This window comes from Gymnodraco acuticeps, unplaced genomic scaffold, assembly GCF_902827175.1.
Source record: "Gymnodraco acuticeps unplaced genomic scaffold, fGymAcu1.1, whole genome shotgun sequence".
In the NCBI taxonomy this organism is placed as follows: domain Eukaryota; kingdom Metazoa; phylum Chordata; class Actinopteri; order Perciformes; family Bathydraconidae; genus Gymnodraco; species Gymnodraco acuticeps.
Window position 1 is genome coordinate 8,973,377 of NW_022990271.1, and position 20,856 is coordinate 8,994,232.

General features: G+C 42.4%; 1 protein-coding gene across 15 annotated transcripts in view; it reads left to right on the forward strand.

The window, feature by feature from the left end:
- baz2ba (bromodomain adjacent to zinc finger domain, 2Ba) overlaps positions 1-20,856 on the forward strand; it is a 63,924-nt gene that overhangs the window by 37,256 nt on the left and 5,812 nt on the right. For 3 of the 15 annotated variants that reach the window (XM_034220911.1, XM_034220903.1, XM_034220912.1), the window contains 27 exons: positions 1,401-1,589; positions 1,678-1,839; positions 2,367-2,563; positions 2,674-2,895; positions 3,055-3,612; positions 5,483-6,233; positions 6,557-6,823; positions 7,493-7,553; positions 7,694-7,802; positions 8,668-8,769; positions 9,354-9,573; positions 10,052-10,144; positions 10,819-10,880; positions 11,157-11,222; positions 11,894-11,959; positions 12,222-12,266; positions 12,715-12,747; positions 14,624-14,689; positions 15,060-15,200; positions 15,714-15,968; positions 16,560-16,783; positions 17,233-17,307; positions 17,386-17,617; positions 17,937-17,999; positions 18,606-18,750; positions 19,101-19,843; positions 20,587-20,839. In XM_034220911.1, the coding sequence (XP_034076802.1) occupies positions 1,401-1,589; positions 1,678-1,839; positions 2,367-2,563; positions 2,674-2,895; positions 3,055-3,612; positions 5,483-6,233; positions 6,557-6,823; positions 7,493-7,553; positions 7,694-7,802; positions 8,668-8,769; positions 9,354-9,573; positions 10,052-10,144; positions 10,819-10,880; positions 11,157-11,222; positions 11,894-11,959; positions 12,222-12,266; positions 12,715-12,747; positions 14,624-14,689; positions 15,060-15,200; positions 15,714-15,968; positions 16,560-16,783; positions 17,233-17,307; positions 17,386-17,617; positions 17,937-17,999; positions 18,606-18,750; positions 19,101-19,843; positions 20,587-20,839 (5,400 nt within the window). The remainder of the gene's footprint in view (positions 1-1,400; positions 1,590-1,677; positions 1,840-2,366; positions 2,564-2,673; positions 2,896-3,054; positions 3,613-5,482; positions 6,234-6,556; positions 6,824-7,492; positions 7,554-7,693; positions 7,803-8,667; positions 8,770-9,353; positions 9,574-10,051; positions 10,145-10,818; positions 10,881-11,156; positions 11,223-11,893; positions 11,960-12,221; positions 12,267-12,714; positions 12,748-14,623; positions 14,690-15,059; positions 15,201-15,713; positions 15,969-16,559; positions 16,784-17,232; positions 17,308-17,385; positions 17,618-17,936; positions 18,000-18,605; positions 18,751-19,100; positions 19,844-20,586; positions 20,840-20,856) is intronic. The other 12 variants (XM_034220905.1, XM_034220918.1, XM_034220906.1 and 9 more) reach the window with 8 other exon arrangements.

Sequence of the window (20,856 nt, forward strand, 5' to 3'; positions counted from 1 at the left end):
AATTAGACCCCAGACTGCATTAGTTCAGAAAACACTGGGCTCCGGTGTCACTCTGTTTTACATTTCTGTGGTGTATGCAAGTGTATAGTAGTTTGACATTTCCATCTACACTGTGCACAACACTTTTCTTTTCTTCAGTCATCACTTTTTTGTGCATGTGTATTACCTGGCTTATGCGGAGACATCAAGCAGGTTTGCTCTCCTTTTCTGAAATAGAAATTGAATTTGCATGAAATATGCCCACACCAAATTGCATCTGACTCTGGGAGGAGGTAATACGTGGCAGTCGCCCCTGCCAGAAATGATTGTGCTCAGGAAAATGCTAGACGATGATGATGTTGATGAAGTATTCTTCTGTGCTGAAATTGAATGCCAAAAGGATAGAAAGAGGTTAGCTTTTTACATCATATACACACACTTATTTTTCTCAGCAACAAAATCTAGTCTCTGCTCATTCTGACCCAGTGTAAACTGAATGAATATCCTGAAACAAATAGTTACGTGCTGAAATTGGATTTGAGAAAATACTGTCATTTGAATGTGAATGTTTTACTGTATAGACATAAGCCTCATGCCGTTGCTGAAGCACAAGTCAGTCTGTCATTTTTAGAAACAGCACGGCTGCCCTTTAAAATTAGGTGCAGTGTGCACTCACTAAAACGCTGAACCTGATGTTAATTCTTACATAAATAGAAGACGGTCGCTCTTCATTTAATTCTACTATAGTCAGATGGATTAGAAGCGACAACTTCAGAATCGAGTTTTTACATCCTGTCTGTTCTACATGAAAAGAGCTCTGCAAGGTAATTTGAGAACAATGTCTTCGGTCTACATAAATAAACATAAACAATACCAACAGTAGGGCAATGTGTTAAAGGTGCAATAAACAACTGTCATAGCAGCTGCACAATAATGTCATAGTTGCACTTAATTGAAGAAAATATCTTTTAAATATGTACAAATAATAAAAGTCAGACGTGAGTATTTTTAGAAACTATAGTTCAAAGCAAACACACCTGCTGTATGGAATTCATCTTTTAATCCCAAGATATAGGACTGTTGAAACAGTAGCTTCAAAGAAAACAAAAAGCTATTAAATACCAACAAGAACATGTGAGATTATATCAATAAAACTCCAACACTCTTAGTGTAAACAATTGCGAATCCTATTACTGTCAAAGAAGCAGGTCTTATTTTCATTGGTTGAAAATGTGATGGAAAGGTTGAAATGTCAGAGTTCTTCAAGCAAAATAATTTTTTGTATTTTCACAATGCTGAAGAGATTGTCATACGTTGAGAACATATCTAGATGTGTTGCTTGTGTTTCATTGGTGTTATAAATAATTGCATTTGATTTGAAAACATTTGAAGAAGTCCTGCTTGGTTTGCTTGTATCACAGGCCGTATGTTCGGAGTAGGAGAGCAGCCATTCCTTGGCTCCACATTGTCAAGTGCCTTCCCTCTGGTCAACCACCCAGCCTTCGGGGCCCTCTACAGTGCCGGAGCCGGCCGGCCTGAGTTCGGGGGCCTGGGGTCCCTGGGCATGTCAGCTGCTCTGGCTGCCCACCCCCAGCTCGGAGCCCTCTCTGGTAATAAGGGGACTTTTACATTTTTGGGGCAGCGTCTGGCTAAATGTGAATGCCTCTTTAATTCTCTCCTCTCCTCTTTCTTCTACAGATTGGTGGCGAGCTGCTGAAGCGCATGGACGGGGAGCCGCTGCCTTTCTCCCCTCTTTCATCGGCTTCCCTCCTTTCTACAGCCCTCACATTCAGCCCAACCACATCGTCAGTCCTGTTCAGATCAGGATGCCCACCAAGAATAGCCACGCTCCCCCTAAAGGTATGGCACTACTCAGGAGACATCGATCCTCACAGTTGCATTGCAGAAATTAGGTTATTTTAATAGCATTATAACAGGAGAGTAGTTGTAATTAATTGATTACTTTCCTAAGAGGTAATGGCATTTTCTGTCTCTTCTTTCCAACAATCTATATCTATGTGTCTTCTTCTGCTTTGTCCTATGTTGAGATTTGTTCCTTTTCAAGGCAGATTTAATGACATTCAGTCCTCACTTAGTGATTCTGTCTCTCTCTCTCTCCCCCCCTTTCCCCCGTCTTCCCTTGTAATCTTTGTTTCTTGCAGTTTTAATTTAATAGTATCTTTTAATTTATCTTTTATTATGTAAACCAGTCATGTTGGGCTTGTGCCCTGACGCAGCCTGCATGTTTGATGAGATACACGTATAAATCAATATTTTTATTAGCCTTATTCCATGCTGCAGTTAGTTCCACATATTTCATTATCCCGTGTAGCAAAGTTCCCAGAAAAGACGGAGTGGATTAGTAATATGCTAGATCTGCTTTCCAGGGGTGAATGGAGCAGTGAATGGCAGCGGGGTCTGTCCTCCCACAACACAATCAGGGAGCTTTTCTGCGAGTCCAGCTCCTGTCCAGGCATCATCCAAGCCAACCAAAAATTCAAACCCGTCTAACAGTCACCGTAGCAGCCCTCAGAGCAAACCTGCAGAGTTGGTGGAAAAGCCCATCCACAAAACTAAAGAGAAGGTCAGTACTGCGATGTCGTTGCTGCTCAAAAAAGGAGGTGACAAATGAAATGGAAAAGTTATCCATTATACAGTAAAGCTGATTCTTGCATTTCTCTGCTCTCAAATCAGAAGCCGCGCAAGAAACCCACAGACACTGGTGTGGCAAGCAACAGTGAGTCAGGCTCATCCTCAGACAGCTCGAGTGACGGGTCCCTCAGCAGTGACCTCGAAGATCTGGCAGAGGATGATGAAGATGATGAAGATGACGATGATGACGATGAGGATGACGAAGAAGAGGACAAACAGAGTGAATTATCAGACACTGAGAAGCGGACAAAGAAGAAAACAAAGGTAAAGAACGACCTTAGATACTCTAGAATCAAATGTATTTTATGAAATAATAAGAGACATAGGGTTTTGTGCAAGTTTAAAGTTTCATATGCTAAATTAAATAATCATACCATGAAGCTTTCCTCATTATTAAAGTTATTTTTTTCATTTTCTCCCCAGGTTTTGATACCAAGCACTGGAAAGACTGAACGACTCCTCTCTAGGGAGCCCCACCCACCAAACCTCGTGTCCTTACCCTGCTCTGCCTCTCCCCCGGCCCTCTCCCAAACCTCGCCGCTGGCCCTCCACAGGTCCCGCACTGAGGGGCTACAGCAGCACTTCAGTGTGATCCAGTCCACTGGCCTGGCTGCCAGCTCTAAGCCCCTGGCTCTCCTCTCTCATCCCCGTAGGGAGTCTTCTCCATCTTCCTCCCCCATATCCCTCACCACGTCTCCCAAACCTCCCAAACTGCTGCCCTCCTCCTCCCCCCAGCACCTGCCCCTCTCCCTCTGCTCCTCCCCTAAGCCTCTCTCTGTCCCCTCTCCACCCCGCTCCACACTTCCCCTTTCTACCTCCCCAAAATCTTTTGGTTTTGGTTCGACCTCATGCGTAACAGGCTCCCGGAAGTCCTCGCTGAAGCCACCTCGGAGATCTGCTTCTGGCTCTGCGAAATCCAGCAAACAAAAGAAACAGCTAGAGACCTCCCTCACGCACATCAATGAGTTCAGGCTTAAACAGGTAAGGCAAAGTGATAAAAGCAGCTAAATAATACCTTTTCATTACCATATCCACTTACATATACCATACTGTACATTTGCATATACACAATGTGCTGCGAGTCCTTTATATATGAGTATAGAGTCAGCTGAAGTCAACAACTTGTTGCAAAATAAATGACAGTAATGAGTTTGTTCAATGAAGCTGGGCGTGCAGAAACACTCATTATTACTACACCATAACCAGCACTTCTTTAAATTTGGTGGCCATTTACAAAATGTACTCATCACAATATCCAAGCATCTAACAACAGAACTGCTGCTTGTGAATTTAAAAATGTAATCATAACTCATTATTATAATTTTGAAACTATTGCAGCTTCCCATTCATAAGAGTGATAACACTTTGTATCAGAGGGTACCAAGTTCCAATGGGCCTCTTTACAAGTATAACATGGACTTAAGCAACTCTTAACAACTGTGGTTGGACATCAGAGAGAGACTCTCTGTTTTGTATATTTGATTTAAGAAGCAGTGCTTTTTGGAGGTAACTAGGGATATAGAAAAAGAAATGGACATTTAGTTATTTCTATTTATACATTAAAGTCTTGAGTCCTTGTGAATAAGCGAGTGTTTTGTCTTTGTGTTCTGTTGTTATAACAATATGTTTACAGACGGGTAATCACTTATGTGTAATTGACACTAGGAATGTTCAAAACCTTCACTCTGCAAACATAAGTCCCTGAAATGCTCCAGCTTGTTAGTGAGTGCTTAGTCTCTTCAGCATGTGGTATTGTATCTTCACAAATTAATTTAGCTCTTACTGTAAATGGTGTAATGTACTTTTTATGTTCAGTTTTATCAATGTTTGTGGGTCAACATATTACTAGTGTCTTAGTTACTTTGTGTCAAATGTACTTTCTAAGCAGCTACTTTAAGCTTAAAGCTGCTACAGGGCAAATATGTTGTCTCAAGACCTTACTTTCCTTTAAAATATAGCTCATTAAGCTTTAGGATCTTCTGACTGATTTAGTGGTTTTGCACGTTGCTTGCAGAGTTAAGCCTGCTGATGAAATGGTTAATGATTTTACTTTCATTTCCATTCTGAAGCACACTTTGTGTCTGCACATATGCCGCTGTATAATTGACATTTTTCATTGGTTCAGAAGAAATTATATAAAAATTGACATTTCTCATGCCTTTACACAAATTCCCTTTCTTCAGATGAAATATGAATGGTAGCCCAGTAATCAATAAGCTAAACCTTTTTAGATCAGCTTTGAAAATCATTTCCCCTTTCCTGTTTTACCAGTATAGAGAAGTTTACAACAAGCTAAATTCCCCCTGTGGTTTCAGAACGGTTACTGTATTTCATGGTCTGTGAAATGGATTTGTTTCACTTCATATCACATCCAGTTGAAAGTGCAACACTAAAGTCGAAACCTGCCTTTGCTTAAACACAGATTGAACCAAACTTATCATGAGTGTAAAAAAGGCAAACATGCCCAGCTGCATGATGATGATAATGATGATGGAGCTTTTCCAATGTGCAGACAAGTAATTACAATTCTAGAGAGATACTCCGAGTCTCTTTTCTGTGAACTTGAGTACAATGCCTCTGGTTATTGAATTGGTGTTCTTTTTGTTTCCCAGAAAGAGGCATAGACTGCGCTAACTGTACCAGTGTTCAGCATTGTAGTTTTGTCACCTGCTCAAACAATCAACAGTGATGCAAACTGACAGCTAGAGCAACTCCACTTTGTCCCGTTTCTTTTCTAATTTTTTTCCCGAACTTTCTTTGTTCCACCTTCTCTGCCTTTCCCTCTCCCTCCCTCCCCCCGACTCCCTGCCTCTCCTTGTTGTCTCCCTCTCTACTCCTCCTCTCTTCCCAGACTCTCATGTCCCAAGGGCAGACGTTCCCAGCTGAGCGTAAGAAGCAGCAGCAGGGGCCAAACAAGTCTCCCAAGAGGACATCTCTGTCTTCATCGCCATTGCCACTCGCTCCGCCTCCTCAGAACAATCACTCCAACCTCTTCCTCTCCAGCGCCCTGCTGGGGCTCCCTGAACCCCACCACCCCAATGGAGTCATCCAAAGCATCACTCAGGACACACCTTTGGCCCTCATCACCAAACCTCGCAAAGAATCTGCCTCTCAAGGCAAGTCCCCTCAGTGCGACTCCGATCCTGGGTCGATGCCTGTCAATCTGAGCACAGGGGCGAGCAGGACCCACGGAGGGGCCCAGGCCGGACCCCCGACACAGGCCTCCACTACCTCACCCCATGCCACAGGCCATGGATCCAGAAAGAACAAAACCTCCAGGGGCAAGGGACAGACCCCAGTGCTGGGACAGGGACAGGCACTGGGGCCCCCAGACCCGCTAGCTGCCTGGAAGGGCTTCTCTCAGAACCATCTGGTGCAGTCTCTGGTAGATTTGTTTCGTGGAGGAGAGCCCGGGATCGGAATCCCCGGAGTGAGTATCCCTGGAGTGGGAATTCCCGGAATGGGGATCCCTGGGACTTGTAACCCCACAGCTGGTCTCCCGGCTAACAAGGAATCTGACGACTCGGCAGATGATGACGACGACGACGAGGATGACGACCTTGAAGAGGAGGATGACGAAGACTCGGATGATAGTCTCTCAGGTTAGTTAGTTCGATATTCAGGGATACAATTTTCACAATGTAATAATGAGCTGACCCTTAAAACACTGAGATCATTTCTGCAACTTCAAATTCTTTATTTGCCCAATAAGTCAAAGTTCTGAAAATGGAAAGCACAATTTCCCAAATCCCAAGACGATGTCATTGAAATGCGTAATATATCAAACCAAGAGTTCAAATATCAGAAAGACGAGAACAAGTTGCAAACCCTCACATCTGAGAGGCTGGAGCTACGCAATGTTCTCATTCTTTGCATGAAAAGAATCGATCCTTATCCCTTTTTGTGTCCTTGACTCCCATTTCAGAATCTGACAGCAACTCAGACAGGGACAACTCTGGCAAGAAAGTGAAGGAGTTGAAGTTTCCGTCTGGATCATCTAAGAAGGAGATGAGCGCTCGCAGGCTAACCAAAGGCACAGAACTACTGAACACCTCAACCAATCACACTGCCACCAGCTGCTCCCCCCTCAACCTCCAGGTCATCAAGTCTCCCTCCATTGTCACCAGCTCCAGTGCCTTGGCCTATCACAGCTCTCCAGGCTCTTCCTCCTACAGCCTGGCCTCACCTCTGGGTAATGTGTTTTTAAAGCTATACGTAGAAAGTTAAACAATTAGTCATCAAGGATGTTTGTGGTGTTATATCAGTAAAAAACAAACAAAACAACCAAACCAAACAACTTTATTTAAAGGTATGAGAACAGCAAACAAACAAAGGGATTGTTACTTTTAGGTAGGCAGGAAGAAGGCCGTTGGTAGTCATGGACTAACTGCAGCTCTCAGGTCATGTAGCTGCATGCCCAAGAGCCCAGACAACTTGTTTGGCAAAGCAACACGGTTGACTCCTGCTGTCTTTGAATGCGGAGTGGTTTTCCCAGGAAATAAGACATGGGTAGCTTTCCAGGAAGGCAGATATTAGTCTTCCCTCTGTTGTAAATAGTTGTTATGTTCATTGGTGCTTTTCTTCAATGTAACCCTTTCATCAGACAACAAGCAATGTAAATGTATTTCTGTGTTTCTGTGCATTTCGGGGCTTGTCATTTTAGGTTTATCGTTTAAAAATGGCAGCCTAGAGAATTGTGTGTACGTTTTAAGTTTTGTGGTGAAACGCTGCTAGTAAATGCAAACACGTGATCTTGGTTCCCTGCCAGGTATGATTACAGGTAAAGGTCTTTGACTGCTGCGTTGTATGTGTGTGAGGTTTCCAGTTGTCAAATTGATGGCTGAACTGTGTCTCTCCACAGGATTAGGGAAGAGGAAGAGGGTGATGGATGAGAAGGAGTTGATGATACCTCTGGAGTTGGGGTATGTACAAGAGGCTGAGAGATGGAAAGCTCTTATGAACCGGTTCACTTCAAAGTGCTCACACCTGTTATTGATCACAAATGTGTGGCATGCTGTTTTTCTGAACAACAGTGGTCTTTTTCTCATTCTTTAAAATCCAGGTGGCGAAGAGAAACGAGAATCAAATCAATGACTGGGCGGCCGCATGGTGAGGTGGCCTACTACGCACCGTGTGGCAAGAAAATAAGGCAGTACCCAGATGTGATGAAGGTACGCTATAGTCTGCTTTCTGTAGTCGACATTCAGGATACAGGAGCACATCATTTGAGCCATACAGATCAGCAGTTCATTCTTTAACAGGGATTAAAGTGGGACTTTTATGATTAATTATAACATGTTGGATCAGAAAAGTTTTCTGACAGTTGCATCTTTTTAGAATAAAATAAATATGTATACAAACATATAAAGTTAAAGTAAAGAAGTCCTGGATAAATAAAAGGATATATTTGCTAGCAACACTGCTCATCCACATCGCTCAAAAAAATGCTCTTTATCTGGATTTGTTGTATATGACCTATTCCATCGCTGCTCCTCACCCACACTCCTCCCCTGCTTCCTGTGACCCTCATAGTGTGAGATTATATTCTTTGATGTACTCCTTCTGCCACTTTCTCCCACCTCTCCTTCCCTAAAAAAGATGAATGGTTAGTTTTGGGTTGCACAGATTAAGTCCCATTTGACAGTACATTATAATCTATGATCTTCTTTATTTGCTTCATCAAAAGCTCATAGCTAATTGACAGAACTGCCTCTGAGTGTAGAAGTGCAAAGAGAAAAGTGTGTACTCAGGAACATTCACTCACTGCGTGTCAGTCAGTAGGCAGTAAAAAGCCTCAGATAAATACAAAAGGGCTTGAATTGTGCACCCCAAGGTCAGAACCGTTTCTCTCCTAAGAGCATTTGCTCTTTTTTTGTCCCCATGGCTTTTATAATGATTAGTAGCAGTGCACAGATGCACAGTGTAACCTTAGACTCCCTCCAATCTAGTGCTCCCAGTTGCTTTTCAATGTCACATTAATTTCACAGTTTTTTTTTCCTGCCTAAACCAACGCCGTTATTATTTTCTCTTTTGTAGTATCTATCCAGAAATGGAATAAGTGGCATCACGCGCGATAATTTTAGCTTCAGTGCAAAGATAAGGGTTGGTGACTTCTATGAAGCCAGAGAAGGACCCCAGGTGACTGCCTTTCATCTCTATTTCTCTCTCTTCCTGATCCCTGTTCATCTTTTCATCTAGCGGCAGGCAAAGCATCATTCAGCAGTGGCTGTCAGGGCATGAATAGGAATCAACCAAAAGCCTCAGTAGTCCTAGTTCATAGACCATTCACTGTGCACGGGTTAAATGTTATAATCAGCTGGTATTACTTCCACAGGTGACCAATCATTTACATTCCATTACTTATTCTGTGATATAGAGAGAAGAAATAGAATTAGAAATTGGATGTGCAAATGATTGGAAGCAGAAAATAAAAAACCATACAGTTCTGAGGGGCCAGAGTAAAACTAGATGATATATGACAGCACAATAAATGAGTGCTTCTTATGAAATGCATTGTTTAGCCAGATTGTATCATGAATTATATTTAGATATATTATTTATCTCATCTATCCACCACTGTTGAATAAACCCAGATTAAATGTCTACTTAACTAACAATTAAATTGCCCTTTAGTCACATTCATTTATGTATGTCAACATGTCATTCACTGTTTAACACCCCCCCCCCCCTCAATCTCTCCAACGCTGCTCTTCCCTCTGCAGGGTTTACAGTGGAGCCGTCTGAATGAGGAGGAAGTCATTCCTCACATTTTGGCGATGGAAGGTCGTAGAAGTCGCCCTTCTACAGAGCGCCAGCCAAGGGGCGAAGGTGGCAAAGGGTCCCGACGGAGGAAGGGGCGGCCCCCTAATGTGGGCGATCCCCTGGTCCCCGAGGGCCCCAGTCCCAGTGAGGTCAAACTCCTGCGCAAACTAGAGGCTCAAGGTTAGCACAGGAAATGAGCCCTGAAATATGTTTGTCGTGTAAGCGTGTGTGCCATTAATCAAGCAGCCATTATTCTGATAGCAAGAGTTAGGGGTTACTGTTTGAAATTGTTATTTTGTTTCTGTAGAAGTCCTTTTTTTGGTGATGGATGTTTGTTATATGCATCTATTTAAATTAAAGTAAAACAAAAAAAAAAATTCCAAATGAATCACCATTGTAATCATTTATTTGTGATGTTACTGTGCATTTTATTTGGCTTTGATAATAATATTAGTGCATTATTTTTGGCACCAACACTCCTTCAAAAACATATTTGAATTTATATTTCAGTATTTTTAGGTGCACACAGAAAAAAAGCTCCCTTATTTTGTCTTTTCCACAAAAGCCAAAGAATGATTTTGTCAAATGTGCCGTGTCAGACCACAGCGGTCTTCTCCTGTATCTTTGAACCGACAATGACTTTTACCCCTTTCTCCAGAAATAGCACGACAGGCTGCCCAGATGAAAATGATGAGAAAAATGGAAAAGCAGGCAATGGCGCGTGCAGCCAAAGAAGCTCGGAAACAACAAGGTATTCCTCAACAACAATTTGTTTTGTGTTTGTTGTTAACAGGAGCTCAGTGCTGTAAGGATGATAGTGGTGGTTTTCAGTTGGCCAGTTCATTCACTTTAAACTATTTCCCAAGTGTAAAGTCTAGCAGGGCCTCTGCAGACACTGATGCTACTAATACTACTGTTGTTAGTAAATGTTTGTATTCATTCTCATCACGTTAAAGCACAGGCTTCAATCCTTTTTTCCACTCTAATCTCTTATCCGCGATGCTGCTGGTTTCAGTTATTATGCTTTCTTTGTATTCCTATACATGGTGTTGAAGCTATACATGTAATCAGAATCTTAATAGGTTTCTTTATGTGTGTTTTGACTACTGTATAATTAAGGTTTGTTAGACTCATCTTTATGTTTTCCATTATGCACCATACTACGTTTTTCATACCTCCAAAAGAAGACTGTACAAGCTGGTTTTTAAAAAATGGTGTTCTGGTTGTTTTCAGTCGCTGTGTGTTTTTGCTTTGTATCACTGACTCATCTTAGTTGTGAGTTTCTTGGCCTCTTGTGGGTGAAATAGATTGTGATCTCCTAAATAAAATAAAGCTTAGCAACTGTAATTCTCTCAGATATGACTGCTACTAGCTTTGAAGGTCATCTTTGTCGACACTAATATAACACTGACTTGACTCTTGTAGCTATCATGGCAGCAGAGGAGAGAAGGAAGCAGAAAGAGCAGATCAAGATCCTCAAGCAGCAGGTGGGTTTGCCTTACGTGTGTGCTGACAAATCTTTTCCCTCCCTTTCTCCTTATCTAAGTGTCCTGACACACGTAGTCTCCGTGTGCACCGCAGGAAATGCTGAATGGTTATTTTGTGATGCTTCAAAGCTTGCTTTTCAATTATTACTTCTCATACTGAACTTATTGTTGTGTCTTTGGAATAGTGTGGTTGGCTCGTGATTTTATTAAAGGATGTTTTCCAATGTTTAAAATATGAAAAGATTATGTTTTTATTTGTTGTTGTTGTTTTTACAGGAAAAGATCAAGCGCATTCAGCAAATTCGGATGGAGAAGGAAATCAGAGCGCATCACATTTTGGAGGTACAAAATGTGATCCAACAGCACCTCTGATTAAGCAGAACATTCCTGGATAGCTTCAGCCCCTCAGTCTATAGTGTTTTAATCTTCCTAAAGCTCATTACTGAACAGCAGCATGCATTGGAGGGAACTGCGTCTTCTTAGGCATAATTCCACATGGAACTAATGCTAAATTGGTCTTGGTTGACGGCTGTTGAATATTAAAATGGCTGTTGCTGCCTCTTCAGACCTTATTTAAATTGGACAGAAAAGTCTTTTTTTCTTCAAACAGTTACAGTTTAGCATAAGTGGGTCGAGGATAACAAAAAAAAGGCTGTTTTCCACACACACAAACACGCATGCAATGATGCATCCCCACACATATGCAGGCACACACAATTATACTGTAGGAGCTTCAAAGTGTTTCAGCAGGACTAAATCAATTTTGAGTTGACACGGTTGACAAGCCACTCTTAACGGGAGGCTTCAACATTTCCACAATTAGGTGTTAAAGAGATACATTATTCATTCGCTGTGTTTTACACATTTGACTGGCATTCAGGAGCATAAAATCTGTGCTCAAAGCAGAAAACTGAAAACTGAAAACAATCAGTTAAAGTGCAGCTAAGCCCTCACCTAAGACTGATTGATATATGTCTTTTTCTGAGATCCTTGACCTTAATCTTTATTCATAGGCCAAACGGAGAAAGAAGGAAGAAGTTGCCACTGCCAAAATAATGGAAGCTGAAAAGCGTATAAAGGTATGTTTATGTGTTTAATAAATCAGATGTAGAATCACAGTCAGTATTGGATTCTTACATAAGCAAGGCAAGGACTCTTTTTAATCAAAATAGCATTAATCAGCTCAAATGCACCACGATGTGGGCCCCTTTTCCACTTGAGAGCAGCTGGCCGTACACTTACAGCAGCCCTTTGAAATTCCATCAGTCTAGTGATTCTCCTGATATTGGCACAATGGAAGCCTATTGATTTTCCCCTCATCTTCTCTTGGTTGCCTTCAAGGAGAAAGAGTTGAGGAGACAGCAGTCGGAGATTCTCAAACACCAGGTAGGAATTCACTCCAACTTGCTCTGCCTCTTAAACATAATAGTTACTGCTGAATACAACCGTTTACCTCAGACTTGACTTGAATAGGAATTTGACCTGTGTGTGTGTGTGTGTGTGTGTGTGTGTGTGTGTGTGTGTGTGTGTGTGTGTGTGTGTGTGTGTGTGTGTGTGTGTGTGTGTGTGTGTGTGTGTGTGTGTGTGTGTGTGTGTGTGTGTGTGTGTGTGTGTGTGTGTGTGTGTGTGTGTGTGTGTGTGTGTGTGTGTGTGTGTGTGTGTGTGTGTGTGTGCGTTTAAATACAAGGCATGTGTGAGTATATATAAATGTGCTTAATTACCAAACATCTGTTGAATGAAAGTCTTCAGTATTTCTATTTATTGAACGCCACATGCTTTTTGGTATTGGATTTTTATTTCTGTTCCATAATATTTTGCCAACTCTCTCTGCCAGGAGTTGGAGAGGCATAGACTAGATATGGTATGGGTATGTTTATTTTTGTACATCTAACACCTGCATCGTGTAACTGGTTGTGTTATGGTTGTCATAGCAATGCATTAAGTGTAGCACTGGCTGCTGTCATACTACATTCTTCTGCATGGCTTTCCAGCAAAACCAACAAAAGAGAAAAAGAGTCAGTATGCTGCCTCCATCTGCTCGTCCTGAGGGACAACTGACCCTGTCACGGTGGCCAGGCAGCTTCTGTCCCCCTCCCCCATTCCTCCCCCCTTCTACTCAGAATGCATTGCAAAGACTACTAGCCAATCCACACTCACAGTTTCAAAGTGCACTCGGGGAGTTTCCATCCATCACATACATTGTCTAACTGTTGTATTGGAGTAGCCTGTGTTGCCCATGAGTGCTTGACGATTTGGGCCCAGACATTGAGCTTGTGTCTGTTTGTCCGTGCATCTGTTCTGCAGTCCACAGAGTGCTGGACTTTAACCCGCCCCATCCCAGCCTCTCTGTCATTCACTGTTCCTGTACTCTGCACAAAGAATGAAAACAGCTACTGAGAACCATGTTGTCCTTATGGTGGAGATACTTCCAGGAAGATTCCCCCCCCCCCCCCTTGTTCTGAACCCTCACCCACTTTGGTGAGGGTTCAGAACAACCATTGCCTAAAAAACAGACCTGATTGTAGAAAACAATATAAATAAATCCACCACATGGACAAATATGGTTCTGTGTAGCATTTTATTTTGGCCTGGCTGTCCTGCTTGTTAGCCCTTCTCACTCATACACAGTCACAGCTGAATCTAAATGTCTGCCTATCTGTTTCACCGTGGACTCAGAGCCGATTGTTGCATTAACCCCCTTTACCTTAACTCAGAGCAAATTGAGATACATAACATAATCCTGGTACTTACGGTTGTCTCGTGCAGATATCATAATATCCCTCAACATTGTCAATGTTTTAATCAATTGGAAAGCTAGAAAAAGCAGAATGCCAAAGGCTCTGTGTCCTTTTTGAAGTTTTACATTTGTAGATAAATCAAACCAAGAAGGACACAGAACTGTTGAAGCAGAGTGTTTGGCATCTAGCCTGTTTTGTTTATCACAATGACTAAACAATCCCTAACACAAAGCCCCATTTTACTCACTATGTGCTGGAAATGTCCTTGGCAAGCCCTAATAGTGGCAATTGTGTCTTTCTGGTGGATCACAGAGGGAGTGACAGCCTGATACGGTGGAGCGGGAAACCTAAAGAGATCAAATAAAATGATAGTCAAGTCACCGGTGATTCTTGTGCCCTTTTCGCAGTAGACTGTGTATCATGCACCAAAGAACAACATAGACGTCTCAACCTCGGCAGTCGCACATTGTGCTAATACTCACGCTGCCAAAACCACTGAAGTAGAGCTGCTCTGATTGTGGCTAGTCTTAACCAACCAATTCTAAATGTCGTCCCCTCACTAAATATTGTGAAGATGATATGTCAATAAAACATTTTCATTGACTCATGTAATAAAATGTATTATTTTGATCATCCCAAAGTGGCACGTCAGATGACGTCTGGCAATCAGCATTTTGCTGCTTTTGTTGTGTCAGCTTTAGTTTAGAGGCGCCGCCACCGACTCCAGCTGCTTCTCTTTTTTGAGCCTGTCATCACATCTACTTTGTATCGCATCTTTGTGTTGCTTTTTTGGTTGTCATCGTAATACTGTACTCTTCACTTATGCTTCAACCATACATGTGAAAGTGCATACATGTGAAGCATCGTTTTGTGTTTGTTCCAGTATGGTGCCTCAATTGAATTTCGTGCATCACAATTTTACATTAATGCACTAGATTTAGTCGACCTTGAGTGCTGTATGTGCAATGTGTGCTTGTTAATGTACCTATGTTTTTGCCACTCTAGGAGAGGGAGAGGAGGAGGCAACATGTAATGCTGATGAAGGCTGTTGAGGCTCGCAAGAAAGCAGAGGTAGCCCATATGCACACAAATAAATGCAGACATACACACACACAGTCCACTCCATACAAAAGAGCCTAAGTCATTATTCCCTGGATAGATTCCCGCTTTCTCTCCTTTTTGTGCGCTCTTTCGCTCCATTCATTTTTTTTCTACACACTTACCAAGTCAAAAGATTCTGGCCCTCAAGCACTTTTCTTTTGAATGCACAGCAGCATTAGGCTGAATTCTAATACTGCTCAGCAAAGTCAAGTAAACCTTCTTGTCTATTTTCACTCACACACACACAGTCACACAGTCACACACACACAAACACAAACACACAGAATTGCATATGCACACTTTGCTTCCTTAATACTCTCTTGAATTTTGGACACTCCAGGAGCGTGAGCGCTTGCGGCAGGAGAAAAGGGATGAGAAGCGCTTGAACAAAGAGCGTAAACTGGAGCAGCGGAGGCTGGAGCTTGAGATAGCGAGAGAACTGAAGAAGCCAAATGAAGATATGTGTCTGTCTGATCATAAGGTAGGTAGTTGAGATCATCCGGACAGTGCTTTTGGTGTGAGTGGATAACTGAAACGAAAATCAAATGATAGTCTATACACACTTTGATATACTTACAGTGTCATTCTTTTCCTCTTTTAAGTGTTGTTAAATGCATTGACTTAGGCAGAAAGACTGAAACATTCACACAAATATTATTATCATTATTATCATTAATTATTATATAATAATAATTATTATTATTATTATAGTATCTTAAACATTTTCTGAGGGTCAGTACTTACGATAAGACCACATGGAAGTGGGCATTTGTATGTGTGGACGTGTGTGCCCCCAAGTGGTGAAAGGAGAGTACTGCATAATGTAGAAAATAAGCAGCCGTCGCTCTAAATTGGAAAGCACCATCTTGATATTAGTTAACAGATGTGGGATGTAATCACAGCTTTCCTCCCTGTTTTCCCATAGCTATTAAAATCATATTTTTTTGTAGTCCAAATTCACAACAATCTCAACTTCACCCTCTTTTCTCTGCAGCCTCTCCCTGAGTTCTCCCGGATTCCTGGACTCATCCTGCCGGGACGTGCCGTGTCGGACTGTCTGATGCTGATGCAGTTCCTGCGGGGCTTCGGGAAGGTTTTGGGGCTTGATTTGAATTCCGACGTGCCGACCCTGGGCATGCTACAGGAAGGCTTGCTCAATGTGGGGGACAGCATGGGCCAGGTTCAAGACCTTCTGGTCAAACTGCTCTCTCTGGCGGTCTGTGACCCTGGTTTGCCCCCAGGACAAAGGGTGAGCTGGTTTGAAGTTCATCAAGTCATCTATTGTACTTGTGTCTTATTTTGAACATGTGGAGACATCTTAAGAATTACACCAGAGAATGCAAATACACTTATTACTATCTGATAGTTCTACAGCCTTATGATACATTTAGCTGATAAGTATTGTGTTATATTATATGCCAAATGTGTGATAACATTTGTAAATATGTTACATTGCTTTGATATAAAAAACTCAGCATGTTTTGTATGTAGACCTTGTACCCACAAAAATACATCTTAAAGGTTATTGCTCCACTCATTAATTCCTTTACTATTCTACAGTATGACAGTATTTTTGTGTAGCACATTTCAAATACTGATGTATCTGGTTGTATTGGATTGTTGTGGTTTGATTTAAGGTTTAAGTATGTTTTACTGTGTTGTGAATACATGCATATTGACATGCATGGACATTAATTTAACTTAAGGTTATCATATATAATATTTTTATACGGGGCATTTAAAAGTAACAAAGGTGTTTGCTGCACAGTGGTAAAAGAATAATAAAATACAATAGCATCAAGAAAGTGTTCATGAACTTGACCTCTCCCCTTCTCTTAAGACAAAAACCATGCTGGGGGACCACCTGACCAACGTTGGCATCAACAGGGATAATGTGTCTGAGGTGCTGCAGATGTACATGGGGGCCCATTGTCCCAACACAGAGCTGGCCCCTCTGGCCCTCAGCCTGAAGACCAAGGCCTTCCAGGCCCACAAGCCTTCCCAGAAGGCCTCAATCCTGGGTTTCCTGGGCAACGAGCTGGCCTGCAGCAGAGTCGTCATCAGGTAGGAGAAACAGCTGAAATCTATGGTTATAAAGTGATCTGCAACACTTCCTCCACCCCCAGATATACATCATTTAAAACCCAAAACTGGAATCCAAAAATTCCTATTCACCAACCACTAAGGGAACACATATATGTGTCATGTTCTATGTGCCTTTATATGGCCTAACACTCAGGTTATTCATTAGTCCATAATGGTGTGTTTTATTGATGCAGTGTGGAGCAGTAATTTGCACTACAGTCCTTTCATTTGTGAAGAGATTATGCAAGAATTAATGTTATGCTCCAGGGTACCAGCTTTTTAAACTCTTATCTATGTCTGTAGATAGTAACCAGCCTCACAGAGCTATTATATTTGGCTTAATATGCCGTATTCTTTTTGATGGTATCAAAACCACAAACATACTGTACTTACTGTAAGAACAATGCTAACTGTGTTTCTCCTTCCAGTGAGATTGAAAAGAACCTGGACCAGATGGCAAACATGAGGAAGGACAAGATCATTATGGAGGGAAAACTAAAGAAGTAAGTTTTCTGTAATCCAAAAAAACAATGCTTTGATCCCCCTTCACTATCAATCTTAACCTGTGTGTGTTTGTGCAGGTTGAGGACCATTTATGCTAAACGCACTGGGAGGAGGGAGGCCAGTATGGGCGTGGAGGAGAACCAGTCTATTGGCACGCCATCCTCTGCCACCAAACGCAAGAGGAAACTGGCGGGAGATAGTGACGATGAGGATGACGAGGATGATGACAGTGATGACCAGGCAGAGGAGGATGAGGATGAGGAGGAGGAAGAATTGAAGAAGGTGAAAAAAGTGGAGACCTATGATGAGGTAATAAAATAAAATAAAACGTTGATGCATCTAGGGGTGTTGCAATATACCGGTGATATTTCATCATTTTCAACATCATTACGAGACATTAAAAAGAGACATTACACACAATCAACAAAGTTAAAAATGCAATGTTTTACTATAAGCATTATTATTTTGGTTTTCAATACATTTTCATTTTCTATACATATCACAATAATATTGTAAATGATTTTGGCCATGAAATTGTGTAGTGAAAATGTGACTGGTAACAGCCGTAGATCTATAGATGAATTACTGTTGCTCTCAGTCATTCACTGGATTTGTTTCCTCCTGTCAGGATGAAGTTGAGCAAGCCACCAGTCTGGACGAGCTGGAGAAGCAGATAGAGAAATTAGCCAAGGTACGTGTGTCTTTATAATGAACAAGTGCTGTGACTAAGTTAACAATCATTAAAATAAATGAATAAGGCATCAGAAACTGAATGCATGGTTGGTTTACACTGATAATGTGTGATTAAAAACGCAACCCACAGTGAGATTAAAATATACTCTCTTGGGGATCTAACTATGAAGAGATAAACCACCTAAACATGGGGGCTTATTGGTGTTTTTTATTAACCACCATTCCTGTACATGGTTATGCCGGACTTAACTGTGTGTTGCCATGGTGACATGTTTCTTTTTTAATTACAATTGAGTGGAATAAATAAGTAGGCAACACCTCCTACACTCCAGACAATATATCAGATTATGAGGTAATACAAAAGCTGCAGCATCTACATTATTTAATACTGTGTGTGTAAACATGTGTTTTGTACATATACACTGACATAGGGCTATTTGCCTTTGATGGCATTAATAAAACACCTCATTAGCATAACAAGTAATGCTCAATATATCACTGTGTTGGCATCAGGACGTGAGATAGCATACGCTTGACACGTCCTGACACTGTTTAGATTAAAATAATGCATATAAATCACAGTGTGTGTTTTGTATTATTGCAGCAACATCATCAGACCAGGAGAAAGCTGTTTGAAATATCACATTCTCTTCGCTCCATGATGTACGGCCAGGACCGCTATCGCCGCCGGTACTGGGTACTTCCCCACTGTGGGGGGGTCTTCATTGAAGCTATGGAGAGTGGAGAAGGTAGTTACAGGGACAACTCACACTAAGTTTGATTTATTATTATGTTGAAAGGTTTTAATTTGCTCTTTTGATTGTGAAGCACATTAATGCACAAAACAAACAATCATGACTATGCACATTGAGAGGAATGAAGAAAACAAGTGAATACATCTTCTGTTTCTTCAGTGTCAAATATGCAGATGATGTTTGATGTTGTCTTAATTCTCTAGGACTTATCTGAGATTGCATCTGTAAACTTTAATTATCTTATACAACTCTTCCAAAAGCAAGCGTAGGACAATGTTACAGAATAATCAGCCCTCAGTTGTGTTTCAGCTACATTAACAGTACGCCCCCTCATTTCCCTGCAGCTCCAGAGGAAATGGAGGAGGAGCGACAGAGGAGGAGGAGGAGAGCAGCGGAGGAGGTCAAGGTCAAAGAGGAACCTCAGGAGATGGAATTGCAGAAGGAGAAACCCACAGACCTCGATGGGCAGAGCACTCGGACGCAGGGCTTGGAGTCAGAGAAGGAGGAGCTCTTCTACCAGCAGCCAGGCTGTGTGACCAAACTGTGCACATTCCGGGACGTCAACAAGGACGTTGGCGAGAAAGCTGTGACGGCAGAGGAGAAAGAGAGTCCCCATGTGGGGCAAAACGGCTCTCCTGTTGCTACAAGCACAGCAACACCATCCCCCCCCACTCACAATACCTCTGAGCAGACAGTAGCAACACCCCCCTCCATGGTGACCACTAATGACACTACCAACATCCCTCCCCTAGCCTCACTATCTGCCCCACGTGAATCCCCAGAAACCACTCCTCCAACCTCGTCCCCCGCTCCACCTCCGTACATCTCATTCCAACCCAACGACCAGCTCCTCAGAGTCCTGACGGAGAGGAGCGGACACTGGTTCAGTTTGCTCCCTCGCAACCCCTGTGACCTCACCTCCGTCACCACACCCCCTCCAGGAGCCCCCCGTGTGTCTCCTCAGGCGTCCTCCACCCCGGCCGGGCCCAGTTCCCCACCTAAGTCCCCCACCCTGCCTCTCACCCCTTCCGCCGCCAGCCCACACCACCCTGCTGGCCTCCTCAACTACCCGCTGTCTGCCCTGCAGGTGAGGCTGCTACACGAAGACGGACAAAACTGAAACGTTGACTTTAACTATAAATACAAAATAATAGTTTCAACTTAAAGGTCCCCTATTATACTGTTTTTCATCAATATAATATAGTTCTCAGATATATATACAAAACATGTCTCTGAAGTGTTTGGCTCCAAACACCAAACAGATCATGCATTGTAGCATCCCATAATCCCCTCTGTTTCAGCCCTGTTTCAAAAGTGCTGATTCTGGGTCTGTTACTTTAGATGAGAATAAGGTGCCACTCCCCATGCTAGGAGGAGATCCAGGTGATAAGGTGGGCGGGGTGGGGGGGGGTGTTACCTTGGTTGGTGATTGGCTAATGGTTACACAAGCCAAAACACATTATGACATCACAAAGTGGTCAACATCTGATCAGCTCATTTTCATTCAGGGTTTTATATAAATGGATCCGGACAAAAAGAGATCATGTATTTTTTCCTGAAACTTTCTGAATCTCTTTAAACAGAGTACATATCATATCATATCTATGTATAAAACACATGAAAAAGTGGATTTTGTATGGTAGGTGACCTCTAATACTATTGCTTTCAACTAACCTAATACAATTGTATGGAACCTTTTGGCATAATACATTTGATTAAAGTTCATTTAAAAAAAATGCAATGTAGCTGTGTTCTGTTCAGTTATTTCTGCCATGCACTACCTTCTCCTCCACCTCCCTCACCCTTTTGTTTGTCCTCTTCTCCCCCCAGGTGAAGTCCGGTGCTTCATTGCTAGGAGTTTCTTTCGGAAGCTGGCCCTGCGGCATGATAAGTCCCAGCCTGCCTCTGTGCAGCAGCCCCATTCCCATGCTGGGTCACTCTCTGGAGGGCAACACCACAGCAAGTGTCTCCAGCAAGAGCGAATCACCTTTACCGTGCGTTGAGAAAACCTCCTCCATGCCCTCCCCTGCCCTGGAGATGCCCAAATCCCTGGACCACTTCACACCTCGGCCAATTCCAGAGGGTGAGTGACCAAAAAGC